Below are 25,440 nucleotides of genomic sequence, written 5' to 3'. Positions count from 1 at the left end.
TTCCCCCCCCCCCCCCCCCTCTCAGGCCTTGGGGTTCCTGGCCACCGTGGCCTTCCTGCTGGACCTCTTCCTGTTCTGGAGGGTCTCCGGTTTTCCCTGGATGTCCAAGGAGACAGCGGTCGCCGGCAGCCCCACGCAGGCGTCCGCTGAGGTTGAGGCCCTCAACGCTGAGCCCAACTGATTGGCCCCGGGGGGCCGGAGGGGAGGGGCTCTACACTAGTTACCAGGAAATGACCCTCTATAACCTCCCATCGGCCCTGTCTGAGCTGGGTGTGGGTCAGCCTTCCCCTGGTCCCCGTCCCGCTGTCCTCTCTCTGGGGGTCCATCATGTCCCTGAGGTCACTGTCATACTAACAACACCCCCCCCCCCCTACATGAGATTAAGTCTTTAGAGAGAATCCAATATCAGGGTAACGTCTTCCACTCGGAGATCAGCTCTGAGATGAGAGAAACCACTATAGCTTGTCTCTGCTGTACTTGTCCCGGTCTGACAGAGCTGCCCTAATACTTCTGGTCGGCCTGATGTCTACTGTGTGTTGTATGGATGGAGATATTTTCTTTTCCCCAGAGGACAAAAGAAACTCAGTTGTTACAAATCAACCGGACCTCGTTCAGACCGCTCTGTGCCTTTTGGGCCGTTACTGAAATCTCAATATACAATATCTATAAACCACATAACCATAGATCCTGCCAGCAAGTCTGCTTGAAGCCATGATTTATTGGGCTGCATTTACTTTAGCATGAAGTCATGACTTTAACAGATCCTGCTATCTAATGGCACTTCCTGAGAGTTAAGAAATCACTAAAAGGAGGAACGCAATGTTTCAACACTGTAGAACCGAATCTCCAGACTCGGAACCAAGTCCGTCTGCATGCTTTTACTAACAGCCTGTAGGTTTAGGTCTATTGAGCTGGATAAGAGCGCATTAGTGGCTGCGTTTTCCCTAACTACCTTAAAAACACGTTCTACGTGTGCTTTGCCCAGACAATCTTCTTCTCCAGCCTGTTTGTGATTCCCACGATGCATTGCTGTCACGTGTCTAGTAATTGTCCCATGCCTGGCTGACCCTCCTGCGCTGAGTTTGCAGGGTGTGCTGTTTCCCTTGGAGAGACGCCAGCCTGAAACTTCAACGTTGTCTTAAGTACACAGATCCTCACCTACATTCTACTGCTCATCTGTCCGCTCTTACTGTGTCTTCTCACGTCCTCCTTCTCCAACAACTCCACCACGATAACCCTTGCGGTGTGGAAACCCCCTGGGTTCCCTCTTCACCATCAGATCAGAATCACTTTTATTTTAGCCATATGTTGTCTGTCGCCACAGCGAGGCTCTGGGCCTTGGTTACCATGTGCTTGTGTCTCATGAAGGATGTGATTTTTGTGTTAAACGTCGAGTCAGGATGTTGCTGGATGTTATTATTTACGTTTTATATTTTGGCCTGTCCAGTCATTACAATCTATTGTAGTGATCGAGATGCATCGCTTTTTTAAACAGACTAAAATCGTATTCTCTGCCACTAGTTATATTTTCTCTTGGGTGACCTCTAGGGGAAGAGACGACCCGCACGCGTGCTCTGGTTTGAAACGTACAGAAATAGGAAATGTTTTTTGGTCTTTACAACTTCCATGGCTTGGTTTTACAAAGTATTGTATTTCAAATGTACATTTTATGAAGTCTGTATAAGAGTCTACAAATACCAATAGTTTTAGGCAAGCGTAATTTACATAATTGCCAATGTAGCTTCGATATTAATGAGAAAAATGTGTCACTATCAATACTATTTTAATATTTTTTATACAACGGAATATTCTTGCGCATAATAAACACACTTAAAATAATCAAATTGACCATTGTTTTTTTCGATGACATGAAAATCTATATTGACCGTCTTCTACTACTTTCAAGATAAATACTGCCTTCATTTTATTTTTCCACATTCAACAATCATTAAAAAATTGAATCGTAATCACTGCAGTTCATGATCCCCCCACCTGGGGGTGCTCTTGGCCAACCCAGACTCCGTCCAGTCCTATCAGATATAGTTTTCTGTTAATGCATCCATGTTCCTGAGCCGTCAGGTCTGTATGTTGGATATGAGATGGAGAGAGAGATATTTCCTTTAACATAGATATACAGTGTGTGAAAATGATAATCAATAATCACTGATGTGCATTCTCATGGATCCACCCGACTATCCATGAAGTGCACCACCTCTGGGCTGACCCCTTAGTTTCTGCTGTGGTGGAGCAGGGTAAGAACAGCTGGTGTTTAGATCCTTCTATCATAGATGATCATAAAGAATGTTATGTTGAGTACATTATAAGGAAAATGTTAGGTTGAGTAGATTATAGTACAGTAGATGTTATTTATGGTTGATTATAGTACAGTAGATGTTATGTACGGTCAATTATAGTACAGTAGATGTTATGTTGAGTACATTATAATAAATAATATGTTGTGTTGAATAGATTATAGTACAGTGGATGTTAAATTGAGTACATTGTAGAATAGAACATGTTGAAGAGTAGATATTAGAATAGATGTTATGTTGAAGGGGTCTAGTAGATTAGAGCATTTAATGTATGATACAGTAGATGTTATAGCGCAGTAGTCGTGATGTGACAGTAGGTTATACTCTAGCACAAGGGTCACCAACACTGCCCGCGGGCCTCAGGGTGCCAGCAAGGACCACATGAGGCGCCCGCAGGCCTGTTCTGAAGACAGCACTACTCATTCTGGAACAACTCTTTCCCACCTTTTTTAAGTCATAGTTGATAATTATTGTGAGAAATCATTCACATGATCAGTGTCTCCACATGGATGAGTATCATTAATCAATATTAATAATATGTAACTAAAGGCAAACTGAGCAAATTTGTTATTTCAGAAGAGTGTATGAAACCGGGTGCCCTTCGTGTGACTCAGTACCCGTGAAGTAGCTCTCGGGTTCACAAAGGTTGACCCCTGCTCTAGCAGATGTCATGTGGAAGGGCTCTCCGGATGGTTGGAGTGATCTCGGCGCAGCAGCTGATGGTGAAGGCGCGGAGTCTAAAGGCTCTAGAGGGATGGGCTCTCGGAGGGAACCAGGAACCGAGAGGCAAGGGTGTGTGCGTGTGTGTGTGTCTCTGTTTGTTTGAGTGTGTGTGCGTGTTTGCATGAGTGGATGTTTGTGTGTGTGCATGTGTGTGTTTGTACGAGTGTGTGTTTTTTTGCATGAGTATATTTTCTTTGAGTGTGTTAGTATGAGTGTGTGTGTTAGTACGAGTATGTGTGTGTTTGTATTTGTGTGTTTTTATGAGTGTGTGTGTGTTTGTGTGAGTGTGTGTGTGTGCATGTGTGTTTGTGTGAGTGTGTTTTTTTGCATGATTACATTTTCTTTGAGTGTTAGTATGTGTGTAAGTACGAGTATGTGTGTGTATGTACGTCTGTGTGTGACTGCGAGTGTGAGTGAGTGTTTGTTTGTGTGTGAGTGAGTAAGTGAGTGAGTGTTTCTGTGTGTTAGTTAATTAGTGTGTGTGTGTGTGTGTGTGTGTGTGTGTGTGTGAGTGTGTGTGCGTGTGTGTAAGTTAATTAGTGTGTGAGTGTGTGTGACTCATTCCTCCCACCAGCTCCCCTCCAGTGTGCTGTGGCTCCTCCCTGCGTCTCGACTCCTTTTAAGGCCTCTTCGTTGCTCTGCCTCTGGTTGGCAGCCTCTCTCAGCAGCCTCGCTCAGCAGCTTCTCTCAGCAGCCTCCACCTGCTGCCGCCCACCAGAACACAGGCCCCAACATAGAGATCATAGGTGCTAATGTTGTTGTGTACATTTCTGACCAGGTTCAGGTGTCCCGGTTCGATACCGTGGAGATGTTGAGCAGGGCTGCTTGAGCCTCAGATGTGAGGGGAGTTTGTTAATGCAGCTCCTCTGGAGTCCTTTACAAAGGAAGACATCTAAATGAACAACAATATAGCACAACAATCTAGAATAATCAAATGAAAGTATATCTTATATATCATGGAGGCGGTGCATCTGAATAGAGCGGGGGGCGGGGGGGCGGGGGAGACGACCAGTCCTAATGTGCTTCCTGTCTGCCCAGGAAAGTCCGGCAGGAAGTCAGGAATGAGCTCATTGTTCCCAGAGGCGGGCGTCACTATCAGTCATCATCTCATGTTTCAGAGAGGTTGAGGGAGTCGGACCCTCCATCTTAAATCATCATGCGTTATCTACGCAATGTTAACGGGAGTTAAAAATTTGAGTCATTTGATTATGTTCTGTTATGTGTTCAATTGTGTGTGTGTGTGTGTGTGTGTGTGTGTGTGTGTGTGTGTGTGTGTGTGTGTGTGTGTGTGTGTGTGTGTGTGTGTGTGTGTGTGTGTGTGTTAGTGCATCTCCAGGAATCCTTGCTGTACTGTTTTAATTGTGATCACATGGGATTGGAACGGAATTCAGAAAAGGCATTCCTGAAATTAGTCAACAATGTACCCATTCCCCACCCTGGTCAGAGTCCCAGTCTTGAAGAGACACCGCCTGTTTGTTGAATTGTATTACTACTACACGGCTCTGAGCTTTGACCTCCAAGGATAGTTTGGTACTCTCTTGTATCAAGGAAGGAGTCAATTCTGAAAAATTTATCCCTGTTAAAGTTAACTGTTAGAATATTGCCCTTTTGAAATAATATGGTGAAGATATTTTTGAAATTCAGTAAGGGAACTAAATGTTAAAATCACACCATGAACATCACACCCCTTAAGGTGTAATAAAACAACGACATCAGGATCAAGTCTTAAAGAAGACAAAACACAGCGCATGGTGCAACAGCCTTTAATACAACGTGCAGCAAATCCAAACTCTTCACTGAGCATGCACAATATAAAACATATCTGATGATAATAATACACACCATAGAAAATATCTTCAAAAATAAAAATCATTTTTAAAAAAGGGGAAATTAAATAGTACACTTTGCTCAGCACCCCCCTGGGCCCCTTAACGGCCCTCTGGGGGCCCGGGGCCCGCAGACGACCCTGGGGAGAGGAAGCTCTCAGCATCCTGTTGTTATCACACCTCTGGGGCTCGCTGCAACCGGCCTGACACTCAGAGACGACTTCCTCACACAAGCAGCTGCAGTTCTGAATAAATTAGATGAGGTCTCTTTTAGCTAGGAGACTGAACTTTGAGTCAACAAGGCACCGTCTTGTTCTTCCGTGAAGCGCACATGCATTCCACTCCAGCCAATCACGTCGGTGCTCGCATCAGGGCGGCGTTCCCACGGCGACTGACCAGTAAGAGCCCAGCGCGATAGGAAACGCCTCGCTGGGATTGGCTTGGCTAGAATTGTAAAGCCAAGTTCAATTGTTAAGGAGGCTGCTTGTCAGCTCAAGGGCAAGCTACTTAGTGCTTGCTGCCAGCTGGCGACGTATCTGGCCGGTATGTTGGTCCAACCCCCCTCAGTTTGTAACCACGTCAACCCTCACTCCAAACTCGCACTTACTCGGAGCGTAACCACACCAAGCTACAACTACCCCAGACACAAACCAGGCCCACATTAACCCTCAGCACTCTACCCTAGCCTTAACCGCGCCAATCCTCACCAAAACCATAACCACATCAAATGAACACTCCAGGCCATCTTTAACCTCAGACCTAACCAGGGTTCCCAGATCACAGCCAATCAAATCCAAACCGCCTCCAACTGTTACAATTGTTAAGCCGTTATTTGTTTCCTTAGAGGGCCAGTATTTGGGTCCCTGCAAAGCAAATGGTATGAGGGCTGAATGCAAAGTTATCTCTGGGTTTACCGCAGATATTTTTTTTGAGATTTCCCATGTTGTCTCTGCGGAGATATATATAGTCTGAAGTATCCTTCTTGGCTTTGGACTTTGCAATTGCTTTCTGATTGACTAAAGCTTATAACAATTACAAAAAACGAATTGTGCTTGGTACGGTTTGGTGCTATGGCTGTAGTTACTCTTTAAATGCAGTTTGTCTAATTTAAGCTAGCTGTTGCTTCAATTACCGGGCTAAAGCCTCACTCCAAACATCTGAGGTGATTGACAGGTGGCTATTCTTAGCTCCTCCCATTGGCCTAATTTGGATATCAGGTGCTAGCAAAATGACTAGGTGGTGGCAAAGCAAAAGTCCCTTCACAAACATATGAGTGACATCACTGATAGCTTAACAATAATAGCGATATAAAATGTCATAAATATTGTAAACAGTGTGATTGTCGTTGGGTGACTATTGACACTATGGTTGCAAAAAACACAAATCCATTCTGCTTCCAGGAAGTTGACGGTTACATTAGCCTGTTGGAAGATTGGAAATGTGTCCAAATATTGTCATGCAGTCACACCACGAAACAGTCAGCCAGTGTTACGCAACACAAAAGCACTCCTTATAAGGACAATGTGACAAAAGACATCTCTGAACAACGCTAAACCAGTCCCACGTCAACCCTGTTCAAGACTTCCTCCTCCACTCACTTCAGTCGGATCAGATGGGTCGAATGGGTTTGTGAGACACAGGCCAGGAGACACAGGCCAGGAGACACAGGGTGCCCATGGTTCTGGGGGATGACCCGACACTCGTGTTCACCAGCAGAACTGGAGTAAGTCTGGAACGATCTACGGCCACTTCCCGACGTTGGGGTCGTTTTCGTATCATCACCACCTGATCATCAACCACCACGGCTCTAGCTAATCCATGATGTTCTATTTTCATTGAATTGAGTTGTATAGACTAGCTTAAACAATTGCAAAGCTACTCCTAAAATCTGCTAGTCCAGTATAAAAGATAGTCACAGATGAATCTCTGCTTTTTTTTAAAACTGACATGCGTCATAATGGTCCAAAAGAGGATGTTTTGGCATGATCGATTAGGAATAGGCGAGGCAAGATACGTCTGGTTGAAATTCTCAAACCCGAATTTGTAAAAAAAAATACGGACTTGGCCTCCAGCTCTTTTGGCTACTAGGCAGCCTAGTATTGAGATTCAATAACTTCAGGAATACATTTCTGGTAGTCGCAGCGAGCAATTCCCGGTAAATAATTCAAGGAAGTTGCTGTGGTTTCATGGTGGCTGCCATGGAGGTGGCCTTGGACTCATGACAAGATCCAACGCTGGATATAAGGCACGTTACGGCCCACTATGGCACCTAAAGACCCGTCATGACCAGGTGGAGGGGCGTGGCCTGAGCATGACATCGCTCCACCCCTGGTTCCTCCCGGGAGGAGAACCTTGTACACGGTGCGACTGAGAGAAGATCGACATTCACAGCGAAGCCTGAAGATGGGGATGTTAGAGTGGCAGTGTCCAAACCGGACCGCTCTGGAATATCAGCAGCAGCACATTGCTGGACATCTTCTGACATCAGACAGCACTGGCCCATAACACTGGTCATCAAACTCGGGTCTCATCATACTGGTTGTACTGGTGGTGTAAAGGACCCCATGAAACTGCATTCAGAGCGTATCTTGCTTCTGTGATGTGGGATGAGGGTATGCTGATGGAACAGAACGTGGCTAATTCAGGATGGATGAGTGGTAACAATACCCAGTGCCTGAAGCGGTTAGATTCGACCGGGCACCAAGGGCGGCAGTATTGGCTCGATGATGCCAGCCCCATTAGACCTGCAACCTGTTCTCCTCAGTTGCTTTTTTGTATGTGAATGTAAACTTGTAAACTGACATTTTTGGCAAACGTTTGGCAAAACAGGAGAATAACATGAGAAGGGAAATAAGCCGTAAAGGTTAAAAGGTATTCTTTTCTATTTTGTGTTGTCTTTTAAGTGGACTCCCAAGGCACTATCCTGTTGTCAGAGAAAGTCAACGTACAAAAAAAGTGAGCATTCCAAAAAGAAAGAGGGGTGAATCCAGACCTTGGAATGGAACAAAGATCCCGCAAACTAGCTAGTAGGTCAACACAAACCAAACCTCGAAGGCCTACCTGTGTGCCTAATGCTAGTGTGGCTCCAAAATAAAATCCTCTTCCCTCTACTCCGTAACACCTCATGAAGGTATTGTGATCCTTCTCCAGGGTCGTTCAGTGTGTCCTCTGTCCAAAATGGAATCAGCTAATTTGATACACTGAACCCAGTCTTCGAGCTAACCCTAACTTGTGTTTGGTTCGCAGTAGATGTACTTCAGTCCAAATTGTACTTCAAGCCGAATTGACAGGCAAAGGGGACACGTTCAAATGTGGCATTGTTGTTGCCGTAATACTGATTATAAATTTTTAGCCCTAGAAGTCGAGAGCCAAGTGAGAGTAGAGGTTCTGATCAGGAGTTTGTGACGATCTTGAAACAAAGGTAGTCCGGTCTTGCACCCGTCCTGGATCAGCACTGCTACTCTTGCAGACTTTGGTTCCCTCGACGTTCTGATCAATGATCCAATCGGTGTAAATTCAGTGTCCAACTTGCCATTTCTAGCCATTAGCCATGACTACTACACAGCCATCTGATGACAGAGCACCAGGACCATGTGTTCCTTCATGTGACCTCTGACCTTAAACACTGGCACCTAAAATGAGAGGAGGGGGCGGAGAGGAAGGAAGGAGGGGAGAAAAGAAGAGTTTGCTTTTAGATCTGTTAAGCCGGTCTTGAACGCGGGCCATTGAAGTACAATCTCATTCATGGCATCCAAAGCTATTATGGCATCTATTGCTAACATTACCATTTGATGATTTAGCATAAACATTTTTCCAGAGCGATTAATAATGAATTCAGAAGCATGTCAATAGAGAGCGCGCAGGGTAAGCCGGTCTGGACCGCGGGCCATTGAAGTACAATCTCATTCATGGCATTGTCATGCCAAATTTGTACCAGCTGCCAAATTTGTACCGGCCAACGTCATCAGTTGTTGACAAATTCCAAACCTGCCTGGCAACAGACGACGCGATCGTCTGTTGCCTGGCAACGGGCGATCGCGTCGAATGATGTAGGAAGGTTCTTGAACATTCGCGAACTTTCATGCTCGTTCATTGCACTCCTTCTTTGAGCGTGACAAGACAGGCTTTTGAAACCTGCTTTAAACACTCAGTTTACTAGCTAAATTCGATTAAACAATTCAATACAATACAAATATAAAGTAAAAACAAGTGTTATCTAGCGATTCGTTATCTGTATTATTTTATTTCGTCTTTGGAAACATGAGCCGAATGTTTTTTGAAACCTGCCCGGCAACGGACAACCCAATCAAATCAGTTGTCAAGTTGTCAACAACTGATGACGTAGGCCGGTACAAATTTGGCAGCCGGTACAAATTTGGCATGACAGCATCTAAAGCTATTATGGCATCTATGGCTATCATTACCAGTTGATGATTGAGCATTAACATTTTTCCAGAGCGATTAATAATGAATTCAGAAGCATGTCATTAGAGAGCACGCAGGGTAACGCTCCGGACAGCAGGGATCGAACCCGGAAACTTCAGGCTGGGGCTGGAATACCCTATCCCGACCCTTTGTGAAATAATCCTCAAGATACGTATATATCTGTTTCCTCAAAGTGAGGGTTTAGTGTAGGCTGGCTATTGCCAGACCAAGCTCAATCGTAGATTGCACGTTGGTCTGGGGAAGCTGCTGTCATTTTCTTCAGCCCAAAAGGCGCGATCAATGGGCCTAGTTAAAATGACTCTGTACGCAATTGGCTGATTGCCGTCGCTTCCCTGTCATCATTGTGTTAAACCAGCCAAAAGCGTGCCAGGGGGGAAAGCCAGCTTGGTGATTGGCTCCTGCAAAATCAATCGAAACTAGAAAGAAATGCATTGCTCTTCTCTAGACCCTCCTGCAGGGCGAACTCAAATTGCAGGCAGAATGGGCGGGGCTACCCAGGCAAGGTTTAGTGAGTACCAGTGAGGCCCGACGCACCTGTTTGCTGGGAGCCACAGCTCACTTTGTAAGACGTCCACAAACTAACAGCCATCAGGAAGGTCGCGATGAAGCCAAACACCTTGAGAGAAACAGAACACATGCCTTACATTCAAATCCACATGAACAGTGTAGTGTATTCAAGTGCTGAAGTAAGTCAGCGGTTTCTGCATCTAGCTCGGTCATGGTTGCAATGAGCTTGTGTTGCTAGTATTTGCTACATCACAAGGACAAATTCCTCTTTCGGAGAAAACTTCTGCTATGTTACATCAGATAAGGGACATACTGTGAGTTCAACAGGACTGCTACATATTTGATGTTCGAAAAGCAAGTTAGGTTTTGTTGATATCGTCAGAATTTAGTGGACAGCAAGAAGAAGTTTAAGCATAGCTTTTCAGTTGAAAACAGAATAAAGTGTCTTTAAAGGGTGGCATTCTCTCTAAAATACAAGGGTTCCAATACTTCTTTCTACATCATTGTGAGCTTTCCACGCCTCTCTGGACAGGACAGTGAGTCATAACGTCACAGCTCCTTTTTCACAGCAATAATCCTGGTGAAGGTGTGGATTGAGGAGGTTCCTGCGACCTACCGATCCCGCCACCAGCACCGAGATCCCTCCGCTCTTCACCGAGCCCACGATGGAGGCGATGAGGACCAGGATGGAGCCAACGGCGTAGTGGAGGAACTCCTGAGGAACCAGAGACAGGGTCCGTCACACACAGCGGCCGGGGGGGACGTCAACATGGGTGACACCTCGGTACCCCCCCCCCCCCTACCCCCGCGACCCCCGCGGCCCCCGCGGCATGGTGCTGACAGGGCCCGTTTTAGTGCCGAGCTCAACGGCCGTCCCGCGGTCGATGGAGTTCTGTTCTTTGTTTGTCACACGTCCAGTCCATTGACTCAGACATATTGTACCGTCGGGTGTGACGTGGATCGCCGCTCTACCGGTGGCTACGGCCCACTGGAAAGGCTGCCAGAGGTTGACCCGGCCGGCGTACATCCTGGGTTACACTCCAACAAGAGGAAAGCTTTTGACAGTTATCCTCACTGATCGCATAACACCAGTAGCGTTATCAAATGTCATAAACATTGTAAACAGTGTGATTGTCGTTGGGTGACTGATGACACTATGGTTTAACAAACAAAGTCCACTCTGCTTCCAGGACTGTCGTTGGTCACATGACGGATACATTAGCCTGCGTGAGGATTGGAATTGTGTCCAAATATTGTCCTGCATTCACATCACGAAACAGTCAGCAAGTGGACACAGTCAGCCAGTAGATACAGTCAGCCAGACGATACAGTCAGCCAGTGGACACAGTCACACCACGATACAGTCAGCCAATGGATACAGTCAGCCAGTAGACACAGTCAGCCAGACGATACAGTCAGCCAGTGGCACAGTCAGCCAGTGGATACAGTCACACCACGAAACAGTCAGTCAATGGATACAGTCAGCCAGACGATACAGTCAGCCAGTGGATACAGTCAGCCAGTGGATACAGTCAGCCAGTGGCCACAGCGGGGAACTCTTGAAACTAGAAGCTCTCAGAGGACGACTTGGTGTGTGAGCGGTTGAATGTGTCCCCAGGTGAGTGAGTTACTGTACAGGTGAATGCGTCCCCAGGTGAGTGAGTTACTGTACAGGTGAATGCGTGAGTGAGTGTGCCTGTGAATAGGTGAACAGGTGAGCGTTGAGGTGCAGGGCGTGGTGTGTTGACTTGCCATGAGGGGCCAGTTGATGCAGGCGATCTTGGCCTGCAGCCGGAACATGTGCATGAGGAAGAAGATGAGAAAGGCGAAGAGGAACCACAGCGTCACCACCTCGAAGTAGCGGAACGCCGGCCAGTCCGGCCAGGCACGGGCGCAATGCACACACAGGAAGGCCACCAGGAGCGCAACCTGGGGGCGCACACACACACACACACAGACACATGGACACACACACACACAGACACACACATGAACACACACGCATGTGGACACAACCATGCACACGCACGCCCACGCACACACACACACACACACACACACACACACACACACACACACACACACACACACACACACACACACACACACACACACACACACACAAATGTTATATACCGCTATCATGGCAATATGATACAAAATGCGCAGTTGCTTCCCAAATGTCTTTAAATCATGTCTTGATGGTTGGTGGTAAGCCTGCAGTGGCACAATATAAGTCCCACCATAGAGCTTTTTAAAACCGTAACACTAACGGACTTAGTATATCTACCTAATGGAGCGTTAGATAGATATACAATTCCAACGTGTCCCTCTCCCTTTGTAGCCTACTATCTAACGCTGTTACTGAACTCAACAGTTTGTGTTGCTACCTTGTTTTGCTCAGTGTTGAACAGTTCCCTGTTGGTCCACTGGTCGATAATGTGGAGATCTGTGCCGACAGTTGGAACCACGCCTCATGATCTCTAACTCTCATCCTTCGTTTGGCCCCAGTTATTAACAGTGGTCGGTTTTTTAAAAATCAGGACTTCCTCCCAGCTTCACAAACAGGATGTGTGCTGTTATTGTACTGAACACAGACGCAGAGCGACCACTTCTTTATGTCCCTGACCGAATACATGGAGACTAAACCACTGAACCTCTCCCTGCCCAGCGTTGGGTCCGGAGCTCGGAGCTCGGTTCCCGGGCGCGGGTCCGGAGCTCGGGTCCAGCGCTCCAGAGCTTGGGTACAGAGCAAAGGAGCAGAGTAGGCCCGTTAGTGTCCCTGATCGAGGAGGTGATCGTAAAAACACGTCCACCTCCCGGCAGGGCTCCATGAAACACATCCTGGTGTCCGTGCGACCCGGTCTGTTTACCGCAGCGGTTGAACTCTGTCTACGGACGGTTCCGATCGCTGTAAATAAACGCATGCATTGCAGTTCCAGGCATCCGTACCCTTTTTAAACTGCAACCCCTAATAATCCGCCCCACACTAACCCGTCCGATGCCCACCCTTCACGGCCGGCCACCGGGACTCTCACCATCTGCGATATCTTCAGGATGCCCCCGGTGGTCCGTATGTAGCCGACGTTCAGGAATCCTCCGTCGGACGTCCTGGTGGTGGTGGTGGTGGTGATCACGGTGTGCGACATGTTGGCTGATAATAAAAAGATCCGCTGTCTGACTCCAGCGGGTTGCGGGCTGCGACGCGTCCACCAGCTCCGGTTCTCCGGGGTTTGCAGTCTGCTCTGCACTGCCCGTCTGTGGGCCAGGGGGTGGGTGCGCTTCTCTTTAGGGGTGGGGTTAGTCAGGAAACAGAAGCGTGACTTTGTACCTTTCTCCCACGTCCTGTGCTTTCATCGCATCAGTGGGCAGTGCGAATAGGGCGCTGCACGCCGGTATTGTCCGCCCATCAGTCACGGTGCAGCGGGTCCGGACCCCGTCCACCTCCAGCCGCCAAAGGGAGGCTGGGACCCTCGATCTAGTACCGCACCTTTGTGAACATTCAGGCTCTGAAAAGCAGGCCTGGACTGTTTTGGTTCGTTGTTATAGTTATAGATGGTTATAAACGCTCCCTTCATTTGATTTCGGCACTATGAGGAGTTTGTTTGGGGGAGGGTATATTTACAACAGAATGGACAGGACGTACAGGGCTATGAAGTGAACAGCAAGTGACGGAAAAATAGAAGTTCTAATAACTAGGCCTATTTAATTAGCGAAGCCAAAACAGCAGCAAGAGCAAATACGTCAGCGTTCGTTGTAATGGAGAGAAAGGCTGAAATCACATGGGCAGGAAACAATTTTGTGTGTGTGTGTGTGTGTGTGTGTGTGTGTGTGTGTGTGTGTGTGTGTGTGTGTGTGTGTGTGTGTGTGTGTGTGTGTGTGTGTGTGTTTGCGTGTGTGTGTGTGTGTGTGTGTGTGTGTGTGTGTGTGTGTGTGTGTGTGTGTGTGTGTGTGTGTGCGCGCAAGCGTGCGTGTGCGTGCGTGCTTGCGTGCGTGTAGAAGCAAAACATGAACGTTATACAAACAACACAGAAATGTGCAGTCGAAGATACTTGACCACTATGAGGCCCGCCGCGGCGGTGGGCGACCGCGGCGGTGTGAACCCAGACCCACTGGTTAGAGGAACATCACACCGCTAGGTTTCATCCCGTGGGTTCAAAACCGGTCCAGCACAGTCGGAAACCGAAGCCGAGTTAGCGTCACCGATATTGGAAAAATAGTGGAAAATAGGACCAATAATCATTGTCTGACCGGATATTGGCCTGCATTTTTAGAGTATTATTCTCTTGGTCTTCTTTTGTGCTACGAAACTATACAGGCTGACCTCAACAAGTTATCAGTTCTGTTTCAGGCCACGTTTTAACTAGTTCTGTGACGCCCCCTGCTGTCAATCACTCGCAAAGTGTGTGTTTGTGTTTGTGTTTGTGTGTGTGTGTGTGTGTGTGTGTGTGTGTGTGTGTGTGTGTGTGTGTGTGTGTGTGTGTGTGTGTGTGTGTGTGTGTGTGTGTGTGTGTGTGTGTGTGTGTGTGTGTGTGCGCGCGTGTCAGCAGAAAGAAACACAGTTTAAACTTGGAGAAACAGGAATTCTATTTGAAGAGCAGAAAGAGGAAATATGAACATGGAAGGGATGCTTAAAGGACCACACTAAATCACACACGGACACACGGACAGAGAGACTCAACATGGACGGCTGTCTCTTGGCCACAGTGCTCTCTCTGCTGCCAGCCTTCCTGGGAGGTGAGTTTCAAACCTTTAGTTTAGACTCGTGTCTTGTTTGGGTTTGTATTATCTCATTGTACTTAGACCTGTGACTTTGACCACAGGCTCAGCCTCTGTATCTCTCAGGTTGTTCGGTTTCAAAGGATTTATTTGAGTTGAGTTTATATTCGATTGACGACAAATGAATAAGGTGTGAATATCTATATACATAACTACAGGAATATTTGTCACAACTGTATAGTCCCTTGTCGCATCGCAAACAAAGAGCATGAGCCTCAATCTGAACTGCAGTTCCGGCCGGTTCCTATAAGAGACTTTATTTGTCCAAAAGTTATGACTTCAGGACTTCCTGTTTAAGAGTATGACTGGTCACATGACCTCCCTCCCAACAGCCTCTAGAAAGATGGGACGCAGACAAACAGCCCTTCAGTTCAGTTTTACAACCGTCTTTTGACATCACCCCCCCCCCCCCCCCCTCCTTCCTCCATCACCCCCCCCCCAGCCCAGGGCTCAGCCGACGACAGCTGGTCCATGAAGGTGCCACCGGAGGTGCGTGCGACCGAGGGCTACCCGGTGGTGCTGCCCTGCTCCTTCAGCCACCCCAACCACACCCCTCACTCCTCCCTGCTGGTGGCCTGGCGGCAGGGCACCACCCGCCTCTTCCACTGCACCACCCACGCCGGCCAGCAGGCCTGCGAGGCCTCCCCCCACCAGGACCCCCGCTACCGGCTGGAGGGGAACCCGCGGGAGCACGACCTCTCCCTGCGCATCAACAACGCCGCCCTGCAGGACGGAGGCCGCTACTACTGCCGCGTGGAGGTGCCGGGGCACAAGCACGCCAGCTACGAGGACAGGATGGGCACGCTGCTCCGGGTGGAGGGTAGGGCGGGGGCGGGGCTCTGGGGTCGCTCCTTGGGCGTGAAACATTTTTTTGTTTGGTTCCGGTTTCCGACCGACCCTGTCAATTCATGTGCGACCCAAATCATTTTATGAGCTTTAAAAAAATAAAAAATTTTTTTTTTTTTTATGCAAACTATAATTACGTTTTGGTACAGCACCTCTTCATTCTGTACAAGGTTGAGCGAATTTTCTCCTTTTTAAATGAAAACAACCTACCTATCATTCGCTGCCGCTGGAAAAAATAAAATAAAAATATAAAATAAATTCCCTACCTACCCATGACCTCAACTGACAACCAACAGGAACCAAATTTCTTTTTTTTTTAGGCCTTATCAAAGTCATTCCCGCGGCGGTCCTTTTAAAAGCCTCCTTCTTTCCCTTCCCAGCACCGCCGCGTATCCTGTCCCTGTCGGTCCAGGGCAGCGAGGACTCGGGGTTCAGGGCGCAGTGCGAGGTGGAGGGATCCCCTCTTCCGGACATCCAGTGGGTCTCCCCGGAACACCTGCTGCTGGAGGGGCTGGAGGTGGGCCGGCCCCCCGGCCAGGGCTCCTCCCCCTCCCAGGGCTCCTCCCCCTCCCGGCACCACGCCGTCAGCCAGCTCCCTGACATCCGCCCTGGGCAGCAGTACACCTGCAGCGCCACCAACCCCCTGGGCAGGGAGCAGGCCACGCTGTACCTCCTACCCCCCAGGAGGGAGGCCTGCCCAGGGGCCACCGGCCCTCCTCTCCTGCTCCTGCTCTCGCTGTCCCTGGGGGCCAAGGCCCTGCTGCTAGGGGGGGTGGGGGTGTGGGCGGTGCAGGGAAGGGCCTCGTCTGGCCCCATCTGTAGGTGGAGGTGAGCCGGTCTACAAGCCCACAACCGCTGTATTCCTGGGCTTGGTGTCATAGACCTCTGAAGAATAAGTCCCGCCTCCAAGCCTCCCGGTTCCCTCGGTCAAATGTCGATGGGAAATAACGTGTTTTTTTTTAATGACCGTAAATAACAAACTCTGTAGGCGACGAGGAAGTTAAAGCTGCGTCACGTGGGTTTTTGGATATTCGGTGCCGTGAGAGTAGTAAACAATTATTAATGTTACTTTAACGGCACAGACAATCCAAAAAAAAAAGTTGAAACTAGATGGAAAAAGTGTGTGGTTCAAAACGTCACGCGGCTTTTACTTCTTGGCCGGCCACAGAGTTTGTTATGTACGATCAGGAGGGAGCCGGAGCCACTGATAATGACCAGACTGGAATCAGGGGAAAGGAGATGACTGGAATGGAGTTTTCACATTTTCTCATGATTAATTCTTGCCTCCTGTTTGGAGGCAGAATCGGTCAAGATTTGGCAAAAGTCTTCATGTAGATCAATGTTGTGTTTACCTTCATGCGTTGACCTTGCTGTGACTTCTTGCATGTTCAAGGGAATACTAGAATAAACAACACAACAAGCCGACTTCACATTGTTTAATGAAAACATTTGAAGCACACTCACCAAATACATTTATATAAATCTACATATCTATGTTAATCAAATGTCTGTCTGTGTATCCATGCAAATTATTCTTCATCTGCATGTGAGAGATGATATAATTCATAAGAGTTGCATCAAGGAACTGCTGTTGAAATCATATTCTTATTCGAACATCAACCTTCTCCCTACATGTTACAATCAACTTCCACACAACGGAACAAGGTAAACTCCTATGTCCTGTCCAGCTGTCTGAGCTGGGCTAAAGTCAAAGGGATGGGCTTAGTCTTGCTGTGACTTTGAGGGGTGTGGCCTAGTTCTATAGGGGGGTGGTGTAAGGTTCAGAAAGGCTGTAGCATACATGGGTGTGCGGTCTAAACTAATTGGGCATTAAAGGAGAACAAAACCCCAGCACCACGTGTAGGCTGGTTTGCCTTGGGCGACTCCCCCACAATGTTAAACACATGCCGTTGCATGCTATCCGGTGATTGGCTGTTATTGTCAACTTCCAGTCACCTGTGTCAAACCGAAACTGAAGGGGTGTTAATAGGGGAGCCTGCTGGCCCAGAATGGAAACAAACGGTCAGGGGGTTTAGTTCTCCTTTAAAGGGCACCCATTCGGTAAGAATGGAGCACAGTAAGGGGCGTGTTCTGTTAGCCGCTTGTCAAGAGTTATCGGAGGAGGTTGGGGGGCTTATAACACAGCGGCACAGCAGAAGTACAGCAGCTCTCGTCGCTCCAGCCAAAGTCTTTGTTGGGGTCCAGGCTCATCATGGCACACTGGCCCTCCTCTTCTCCCCCGGGCTCCCCCTTCCCCCAGTGGGTGACCAACACCTCCTCCTTGTTCAGCCGGTACCAGTCGCCCGTCAGAGAACTCCGGCGGTAGCCGATCCACACCTGCTCCAGCGTCTTGTTCATGGCGTGGAGTTTAGGGGCGAGGAAGCGTAGCTCGACACCGTCCATGGCGGCCAGCTCTAGGCCCAGACCCCGGCAGAACTTGATGGACTCCACCCAGCCCATCTCTTCAACTCCTATGTTAACCAGCTCCGGATCCAGGACGCAGCCCTTCAGGCCTGGTCCACAATGGGAGGAGAGATAAGATACATCAGATCAGGTTTAGATGGATAAAATTGGAATAGATTAGGTTTGATTATATCAGATTGGTTTGAAATGACTGCATTGGATATGATTTGATTCCATTCAGTTATCCAATAACATTGAGTGTTGATAGACAATCAAGTATATTTGAAACCGAAATAACCAGAACTAACCAGTACCTTTACAAACGTTGCTGTACAATACCTACTTGTGGACTTGCTGATGATGGGGGCAGGGTTTCCAAACAACGTGGTCTCGTTGGTTCCCAATTCATAGACAGCAATCATGGATTTGGGGTGCCAGAATACATGTTTTTCATGGTCCAGTGGGAGGCGAGTAGAGACATAGTGGGTGGTCAGGATGGGGCTCCAAACTGAAGCATCGAGGGGAATAGGCCCGTGATGAACCAAATCTTTGTGATCCTTGTGGACGACGACAATAGCGAATCGTGGAATGGACCCAAGGTAGGTATTTCCTTGGATATGAAAACAGGCGGCGAATTCCTCTTCCGGCAAGATGTTGAGCAGCAAGCCGGGTATGTGGAAGAGCACTGAGCCAACGGACTGCACCGTGGGGTGGTCCGGATCGTAGGGAAGAGGGCTACGGTTGCCTGCTACGAGCAGAACCGCTTGCTTTTCGCTACCGGTCATGAAATCAGGTGGGATTAAGTAGTTGAGCTCGGTGGCACTCTCTGGGTCCAGAGGAGTGACCATCATCCCACAGGTGCAGTTGAAGATGGTGAAGCACGGATGACCAAAGAGAACAGACACGGGCTCAGTTGCATCCACCTCGTACTCCGCAGCCACGTTTGACATCCAGAACTGAGCCAGTTCAAACGGTGCCAGAGAAACCGTCCGATCACCATCGCCTTTCCACTGGACATCGTTTGCTGCACCAGTGTTCATGACGACGACCGTGAATGGGGCTCTCTCTGGTATCTCTGATGGAGGATCCGCCAGGATCTCTGTTATCGTGCTGGGTGTTGGTGGGATCTTGTACACTTTGCCCAACTTGTCAGTCGCTTTTACTAGAGAGGTCTGGATGCTTTGGTCTTTGCTGTTGATGATTCGGACGATGATGGGCTTGTTGCTTTTGATTTGGATGGTTTTGTTGGAGGTTGGGTTTCTCCGCAGCTCCGCACCAAATATGTCCACAGTTATTGTAGTTGCTCGACTCATTTCATCATTTTGCATGGGTATTCCATCTGACTTATATTCGACAACAGTCCCACCTTCCAATGAAAAGATTTCAATACCCTTAAGAGATGTGATGGGATGGTAGTGAGCGATGTTTTCTGGGAAAGCCACCAGGAACTGAAGGCCACTGCTGTTCAGATTCAATGGATCTGTGGGAAACACAATATTCAGCTGAAACAACTTCTTTAAAGGACCGTGGACTCACTGGCTCGACCCTACATCCGAACTACACTCTATCAAGATGGATCTCATTGTCTTTTAACTCATTTTCCTTTTCTTCTTTACTAAATGTCAAACAATGCCACACAATTTGAAATGGAAAATTTGGTAGCTTTTGAATTTTGGAACGCACCTAGCTGAGCATGGGCGGTTGGAAGAATCAGGAGGAGGGCTAGCGAGATCATCGTAGATTCATCAAGGACCCAGCCGAGATTCATCATCTGGATACTGGGAGGTTGGGTAGTAAAGTATAGTATAGGAAACCTTTAATACATTATAGCATGGAAATTATAGTATAGTGTAATTCAGTATAATGAAGTGTCATATAGTACAGTATAGTGTCATGTAGTATCATGTCGTGTAATGTAGTCCAGTATAGGCCTACGCTGTAAAAAAAAAGTTATCTTACAGGGAATGTTCTGTATTATTTTGCATGTATAATTAGGGAAATCAGTCGTGTGTATTCCTTAACATCGCAGGTCACTTAGCACGAGTGGTAAAGGGGATTTTCTTTTCAGTGTCAGTGTTACGCCCTTTTTGCAGAGACATTGTATTGCCACAGAGGGATCCCACGGCGCCCCCTGGTGGATAGGGCTAATGGCCAAGTTCCTATCTCTTTCCAATGAATTGATTCATTAATTACTGTCTTTATTTGCAATTTGTTTCAATGGTGGATTTTGACGTGCTTTGTGAAATTGAATGCATACATGTCCTTGAGGACCTCTTTAATATATTAGAGACCCTAGGTCTCTATAGCTCACTCACAATAGTCCTTGACCCCTAGTCACCTGCTAAATACATCTATTCCGGTATGGCTAGAATCATAGTATATTGTCTACAACTTTTAGTAAACCGTAACATTGTTTCTCATTGACTGAAGTATATGAAATGAAATGCACATTTACTGCTAGAAATGTTATCAAAACACATAAAAATGCAGAAACTATCCTAAAATGTTACATGTTCCACTAAGAATAAAATGACTCTTGAGGATCAGAGAGTAGTCATTCGTTGCCCATTCAAATAAGTATCAGTGCATTTGGGCATTAAACAGAATATTTCCAAAGCCTAACTGAAACAGCATTATTCTGACTTCAACTCCATAAATCAATTTCAACACTCAAACTTTTAAACAACAAACTTTCTTCATATAATTGTGGTAGCATGCCTGTCTTCACTTGTCCAAGAACCACACTCGTTGTTGGGATCGACCGCCTTTGTATTGGTTGGTTAACACTAGAGATGCACCGATTGCAAAATTCTTGGCCGATACCGATTTCTGGTTTTTAAGGAGGTCTGACCTGCCAAAACCGGTTTTTCCGATACCGATTTTCTAAGAAATAATTATAATCATATAATAGCAGTGATGTTGATAGGTTTTCAATGTAGTGAGTCCCCGGGACCCACAGGTGGCGAGTTGGGTGGGTCCCTGAGAAATTCAATGGGTCTCGACTCCCCAGTTTAAAAAATGTGTTTCTTTTTTATTATTATTCTATTTCTTAAATTAAATTAATAGTGTTAAACTCAATACATGAAATTGTCATCTGAAAAGCGCAGCCATTTGTAGTATGTGGTGAGCCACTGCTTCAGAAAAGTTCGCTTTTTTTGGGAGGAACATGTAGAAGGTTGAGGCACTTCTTCTGCAGTGGGCTCATCAGGCTCAGTAGAGGGGGAGGCAGAAGTAGGTACAGGCAATGTTGAGGTACTCTCTCTAGGCTGATCAGAGTCAGGGAGGAGTGCAGAGGTAGTGGGGACAGAAAATGCAGCTGCAATAGTTTGCTGACCTGCAATAGGTTTAATCTTTTTCTTTGGTGGTATTTTTGCGTTCTCTCTTCTCTGCCTGTTTCTCGAGAAAAACTGGATCTCGTTGGAAGCGCGATGTATGCGCAGGCGCCGTTTGGGCATAACAATATGGCGGCTGCCGTTCAATGTCGTTTTCATCACCACCACCGGATTATGTTTCATTTATTTCATTACAGCACGTCCCCTAAACGTTACAACATAATCGACACGAATGAGCACAGCATCGAGCAGTGGAAACGTGGGTTTATTTACTATGAAGTTCGTATTTTTAATTGTTGAAATGAAATCAGCGGTGACGAGCTAGTTGTTTTGGTAGCGGCTAAATTAGCATGTCGCGATACTTTGTACAGGGGATCACGTCTGCGTCGAGTAGATGCGCAGAGGGTTGAAACAGCGCTTGTCCGGCCTGCTCACAAGAAGGTTTCTTTGGCCAGTTACTGTACATTAAACACGAGTTGTTTAATGTTCACAATGTATCGTTTTTCATGGGGAAAATGAGATGCGTCCCCGGGACGCATGAATAGTGAGTTTAGTGCGTCCTTTCAGATTTTAATGCGACATGTTTTCTTTCCACGCTCTGGGCGCCTTGAGCTGCTACGCACCGCGCATGCGGGTGAGTTTGATCGGCCGAAAACCGGAAATTACGACAGTGACCGGCAGGTCACCGATTGTGGCCGATTGGATACAAAACCGGCTTTTTTAATCGGCGGCCGATTGATCGGTGCATCTCTAGTTAACACGTTATGGTAGGCTGTAGCGAAGCTGAAAACAAACTTCTCCCATTCCGACTCTCTCGCTCTTTTCCCAGTCCCACAAGTATCTCTCCTCCGCAAGGCCCGCCCCCCTCCTTCTGAGCGCCCAATAATAACATCGACCTGGAACACAATGCAACTCCCCCAACACAACCTAGAGCTTTGAGTGTGCGCGCGCGAGAACGTTGGTGTGTCCATCGTGTCTCAGATACCGCATCTGAGCGATATTTTCAATGTGTCCTACCGTGAGGCTGCACTTTGCGTTGTCAAGTATGCAGTCTTCACGCTAATGGTAACGTTCCGTTAGCTTTTTTAATGTACCCTGAATGCTATTGTTAAGTCTAATAAAGCAAATCTTCAATGTCTGAAACACATTTAAGGCAATTTAATAATTTCCAAGTTGCTCCTATTCAGCAAATAAGTTTGTTAGCTTTGGGAGGATTTATTTTGTTTTTCCATCGTTCAATTTAACATTCAAAAAGTGATTTCAGAGCCAGTCAACATTAGTCAAACTAATAAGATAAGATATGACTTTATAAATCCCCTGGGGAAAAAAATAGGAATGTTTGCTATGTGGTGCTTTTGGGATAAATTCCGGAGTCGAAAAAAAAGTGATAACTAATCAAATGCTGAAATGATGATTGTTTGAATGTGTATTTCTTGGCCTACCCGCATGTGAAAATGTAATGTTGCAATTAGTGGTGGGCCGTCATCGGCGTTAACGGCTGCGTTAACGCAAAACCTTTATCGCACGATAAAAAAAATATGGCCGTTAATCTATTTTCAAACACTACCTTGTTCGGACCCATCACGTGACTGAACTAACCAATCAGAAGCTACAATTTAGACTGAGGTAAACGTGAGGGAATCAGAGAGGCAGATTCAACAGAATATCCTGACTGTGTTAAATATGTAAACATGTAAATATGCAAGTAATAATTGTGTAACATAAATATGTAAATGATTAACTGACTAAACATTGTGAGTACATTTCTAGCTAATTAACTCCAATATAAATTATTAATTATTCTACAACTTTCAAATATTTAACTTCTAAACATTACATTATTATGGATGATTACACGGCTCTTCTCAATGCTGTAGACTGCTCCATTCACTTGCATGGGCCTTCCCAACGTTCAGCTGTCAATCATTTTTGTTTATGCTCCGTTCACTTGCATGGGCACTTCACAACTTCCGGCGGTGAATTCTATTTGATAATTCACCGTTGCCAAGTATAATTGACAGTTGTCAAGGTAAACAAAAAGATTTTTTGCCTATGCCATTTTAATCTAGATTAATTTCAACTGGCCAAGAGATACAAAGTTGTTTTGTTAACGCCACAAATAGCACAGGCACAAATTTCATCTGCAATGTAATCACCTTCCTGTTACCTCCTACCTGCCGATATCAGCTCTGTGTCACCTGGCCGTAAAATCAATAACCTCTTCCCGTGGGCGGTCGCAAGCAAAGGGGGGCAAGGCCATGAACTACTAATTCACCAACTTACATCAGTTTGTGAGGCTTTTCTAGTTTATCAATGTAATGCCAAATACAATAACTACAAATAGGAAAGAATCCTTTACAGTATTTCTCGTGGAATGAAACATTTAAAGGGGTGATATTATACTTTTTTGTCTTTCGCTTTTGAGTGTTATGTGCCATCGTTACAAGGTTATTTAAGGTCTGCTAAGCTAAGAAAAATGTAAGTCAGAACCAGGAGGGTGACTCGTGCCCATAGACTTTTCTAGGTGCCAAAGTAAAGTTCCATTGCATGGTCTTCCCAAAGAAGACGACCTGAGAATGAGTGGTTACCATTCATTTTGACCACCATCCCCTGTAGTATTTCCCCAGCCTTGCATTGTGTTTGCTTCATATTACTTAGGACCGGGCACCGTACCTTGCAGGGTGTTTGCCTCGGTTGGCCCTTACAGAAAGGACACTACCCACTTTGTTGGCCAAACCTGGACCTTAACGATGACAACCTGTAAAGGTGCGTTACCACCAAAAATTAAGGTCTGGCGCAAATCCATACAAAGTCAATGCATAGACGCGAATAGGAGCAAATCTTCCAGGCAGGAGGGGCAGAGAGGCCATGAAGGGCCCATATCTCTGTGGGCTCCGTCACACGTTCGCTGGATTTCTTCATCGTAGATGGATGAAGTAGTAGACTGGTAGATGACTGGTTAAAAGGGAGGGAACGCTGCGTTGTGCCGCGTTATGTACACGTTGCCGTGAGGAATGTGGCCGACGCCCAGGTTGATTGGTGAATTACTCAAATGTTCAGTTCTGTTGATCGGGCACACGGGACAAGCCCATAAGGCGAAGCCGGATCAGGAAACTCCTGGCGTATCCGGAGCGCAACACACAACAGGATGACCACCCTGACATTCCATCCCAAGCAGCCCAGGCACCAGCGGACGATGCTGCGTTTGGACAGAGATTTGTTACGCCTGTATTCAAAGCAAGCTTACACGTCCACCACCCAAACTTGAATTTCGGCCACTAATGTACTTAATTAGCTTGAAAACAACTGATCAATGAAATGGAGGCTTTTTTACCATGACAATGTTATGATGCACTTAACATTGGCTACAATACTGCATGAATGATACTTTATTAGTTGCTTTATTAGAATTGCCAATAACGTCATCATTACATAGCTACAAGCACACTCAACAAATACATATATATATAAATCTATATATCTAGGTTAATCAAATGTGTGTCTATGTTTGCATGCACATTATTCTGCTTATGCATGTGATGGATCATAAGAGTTAAAATCATAAGAGTTAAAATCATATTAGTATTCCAGCATCAACCTACTCTCTACAAGTTACAATCTAAGCAACGCAACAAGGTAAACTGTCCTGTCCAGCTGTCTGAGCGGGGCTAAAGTCAAAGGGATGGGCTAAGTCTTGCTGTGACTTTGAGGGGTGTTGCCTAGTTCTGTAGGGGGGTGGTGTAAGGTTCAGAAAGGCTGTAGCATCCATGGGTGTGCGGTCTAAACTAATCGGCCATTAAAGGAGAACAAAACCCCAGCACCACGTGTAGGCTGGTTTGCATTGGGCGACTCCCCCACAATGTTAAACACATGCCGTTGCATGCTATCCGGTGATTGGCTGTTATTGTCAACTTCCAGTCACCTGTGTCACACCTAAACAGAAGGGGTTTTAATAGGGGCGCCTGCTGGCCCAGAATGGAAACAAACGGTCAGGGGGTTTAGTTCTCCTTTAAAGGGCACCCATTCGGTTAGAATGGAGCACAGTAAGGGGCGTGTTCTGTTAGCCGCTTTTCAAGAATTATTGGAGTTCAATTAGGAGGTTGGGGGGCTTATAACACAGCGGCACAGCAGAAGTACAGCAGCTCTCGTCGCTCCAGCCAAAGTCTTTGTTGGGGTCCAGGCTCATCATGGCACACTGGCCCTCCTCTTCTCCCCCGGGCTCCCCCTTCCCCCAGTGGGTGACCAACACCTCCTCCTTGTTCAGCC

The 25,440-nt window shown here is 46.8% G+C and overlaps 2 protein-coding genes across 2 annotated transcripts; one reads left to right on the top strand and one right to left on the bottom strand.

The window, feature by feature from the left end:
• Nucleotides 1–4,764: 4,764 nt before the first annotated feature.
• On the bottom strand, nucleotides 4,765–13,440 carry cmtm7 (CKLF-like MARVEL transmembrane domain containing 7). Its single transcript, XM_056592615.1, has 5 exons — nucleotides 12,853–13,440; nucleotides 11,567–11,743; nucleotides 10,431–10,529; nucleotides 9,842–9,923; nucleotides 4,765–8,493 (listed from the first exon to the last, which is right to left on the bottom strand). Exons 1-5 carry the CDS (start codon nucleotides 12,961–12,963, stop codon nucleotides 8,480–8,482), a joined length of 483 nt encoding a protein of 160 aa, XP_056448590.1. The 5' UTR covers nucleotides 12,964–13,440; the 3' UTR covers nucleotides 4,765–8,479.
• A 1,026-nt stretch (nucleotides 13,441–14,466) lies between these two features.
• On the top strand, nucleotides 14,467–16,271 carry LOC130384229 (sialic acid-binding Ig-like lectin 15). Its single transcript, XM_056592337.1, has 3 exons — nucleotides 14,467–14,551; nucleotides 15,036–15,413; nucleotides 15,820–16,271. The coding sequence occupies exons 1-3, from the start codon at nucleotides 14,497–14,499 to the stop codon at nucleotides 16,269–16,271; spliced, it is 885 nt and encodes a 294-aa protein (XP_056448312.1). The 5' UTR covers nucleotides 14,467–14,496.
• Nucleotides 16,272–25,440: the final 9,169 nt, after the last annotated feature.

Source organism: Gadus chalcogrammus, chromosome 6, assembly GCF_026213295.1.
Source record: "Gadus chalcogrammus isolate NIFS_2021 chromosome 6, NIFS_Gcha_1.0, whole genome shotgun sequence".
In the NCBI taxonomy this organism is placed as follows: Eukaryota; Metazoa; Chordata; class Actinopteri; order Gadiformes; family Gadidae; genus Gadus; species Gadus chalcogrammus.
Note: the sequence above shows the minus strand (reverse complement) of the source record. Positions and strands in the feature narration are given on the sequence as shown.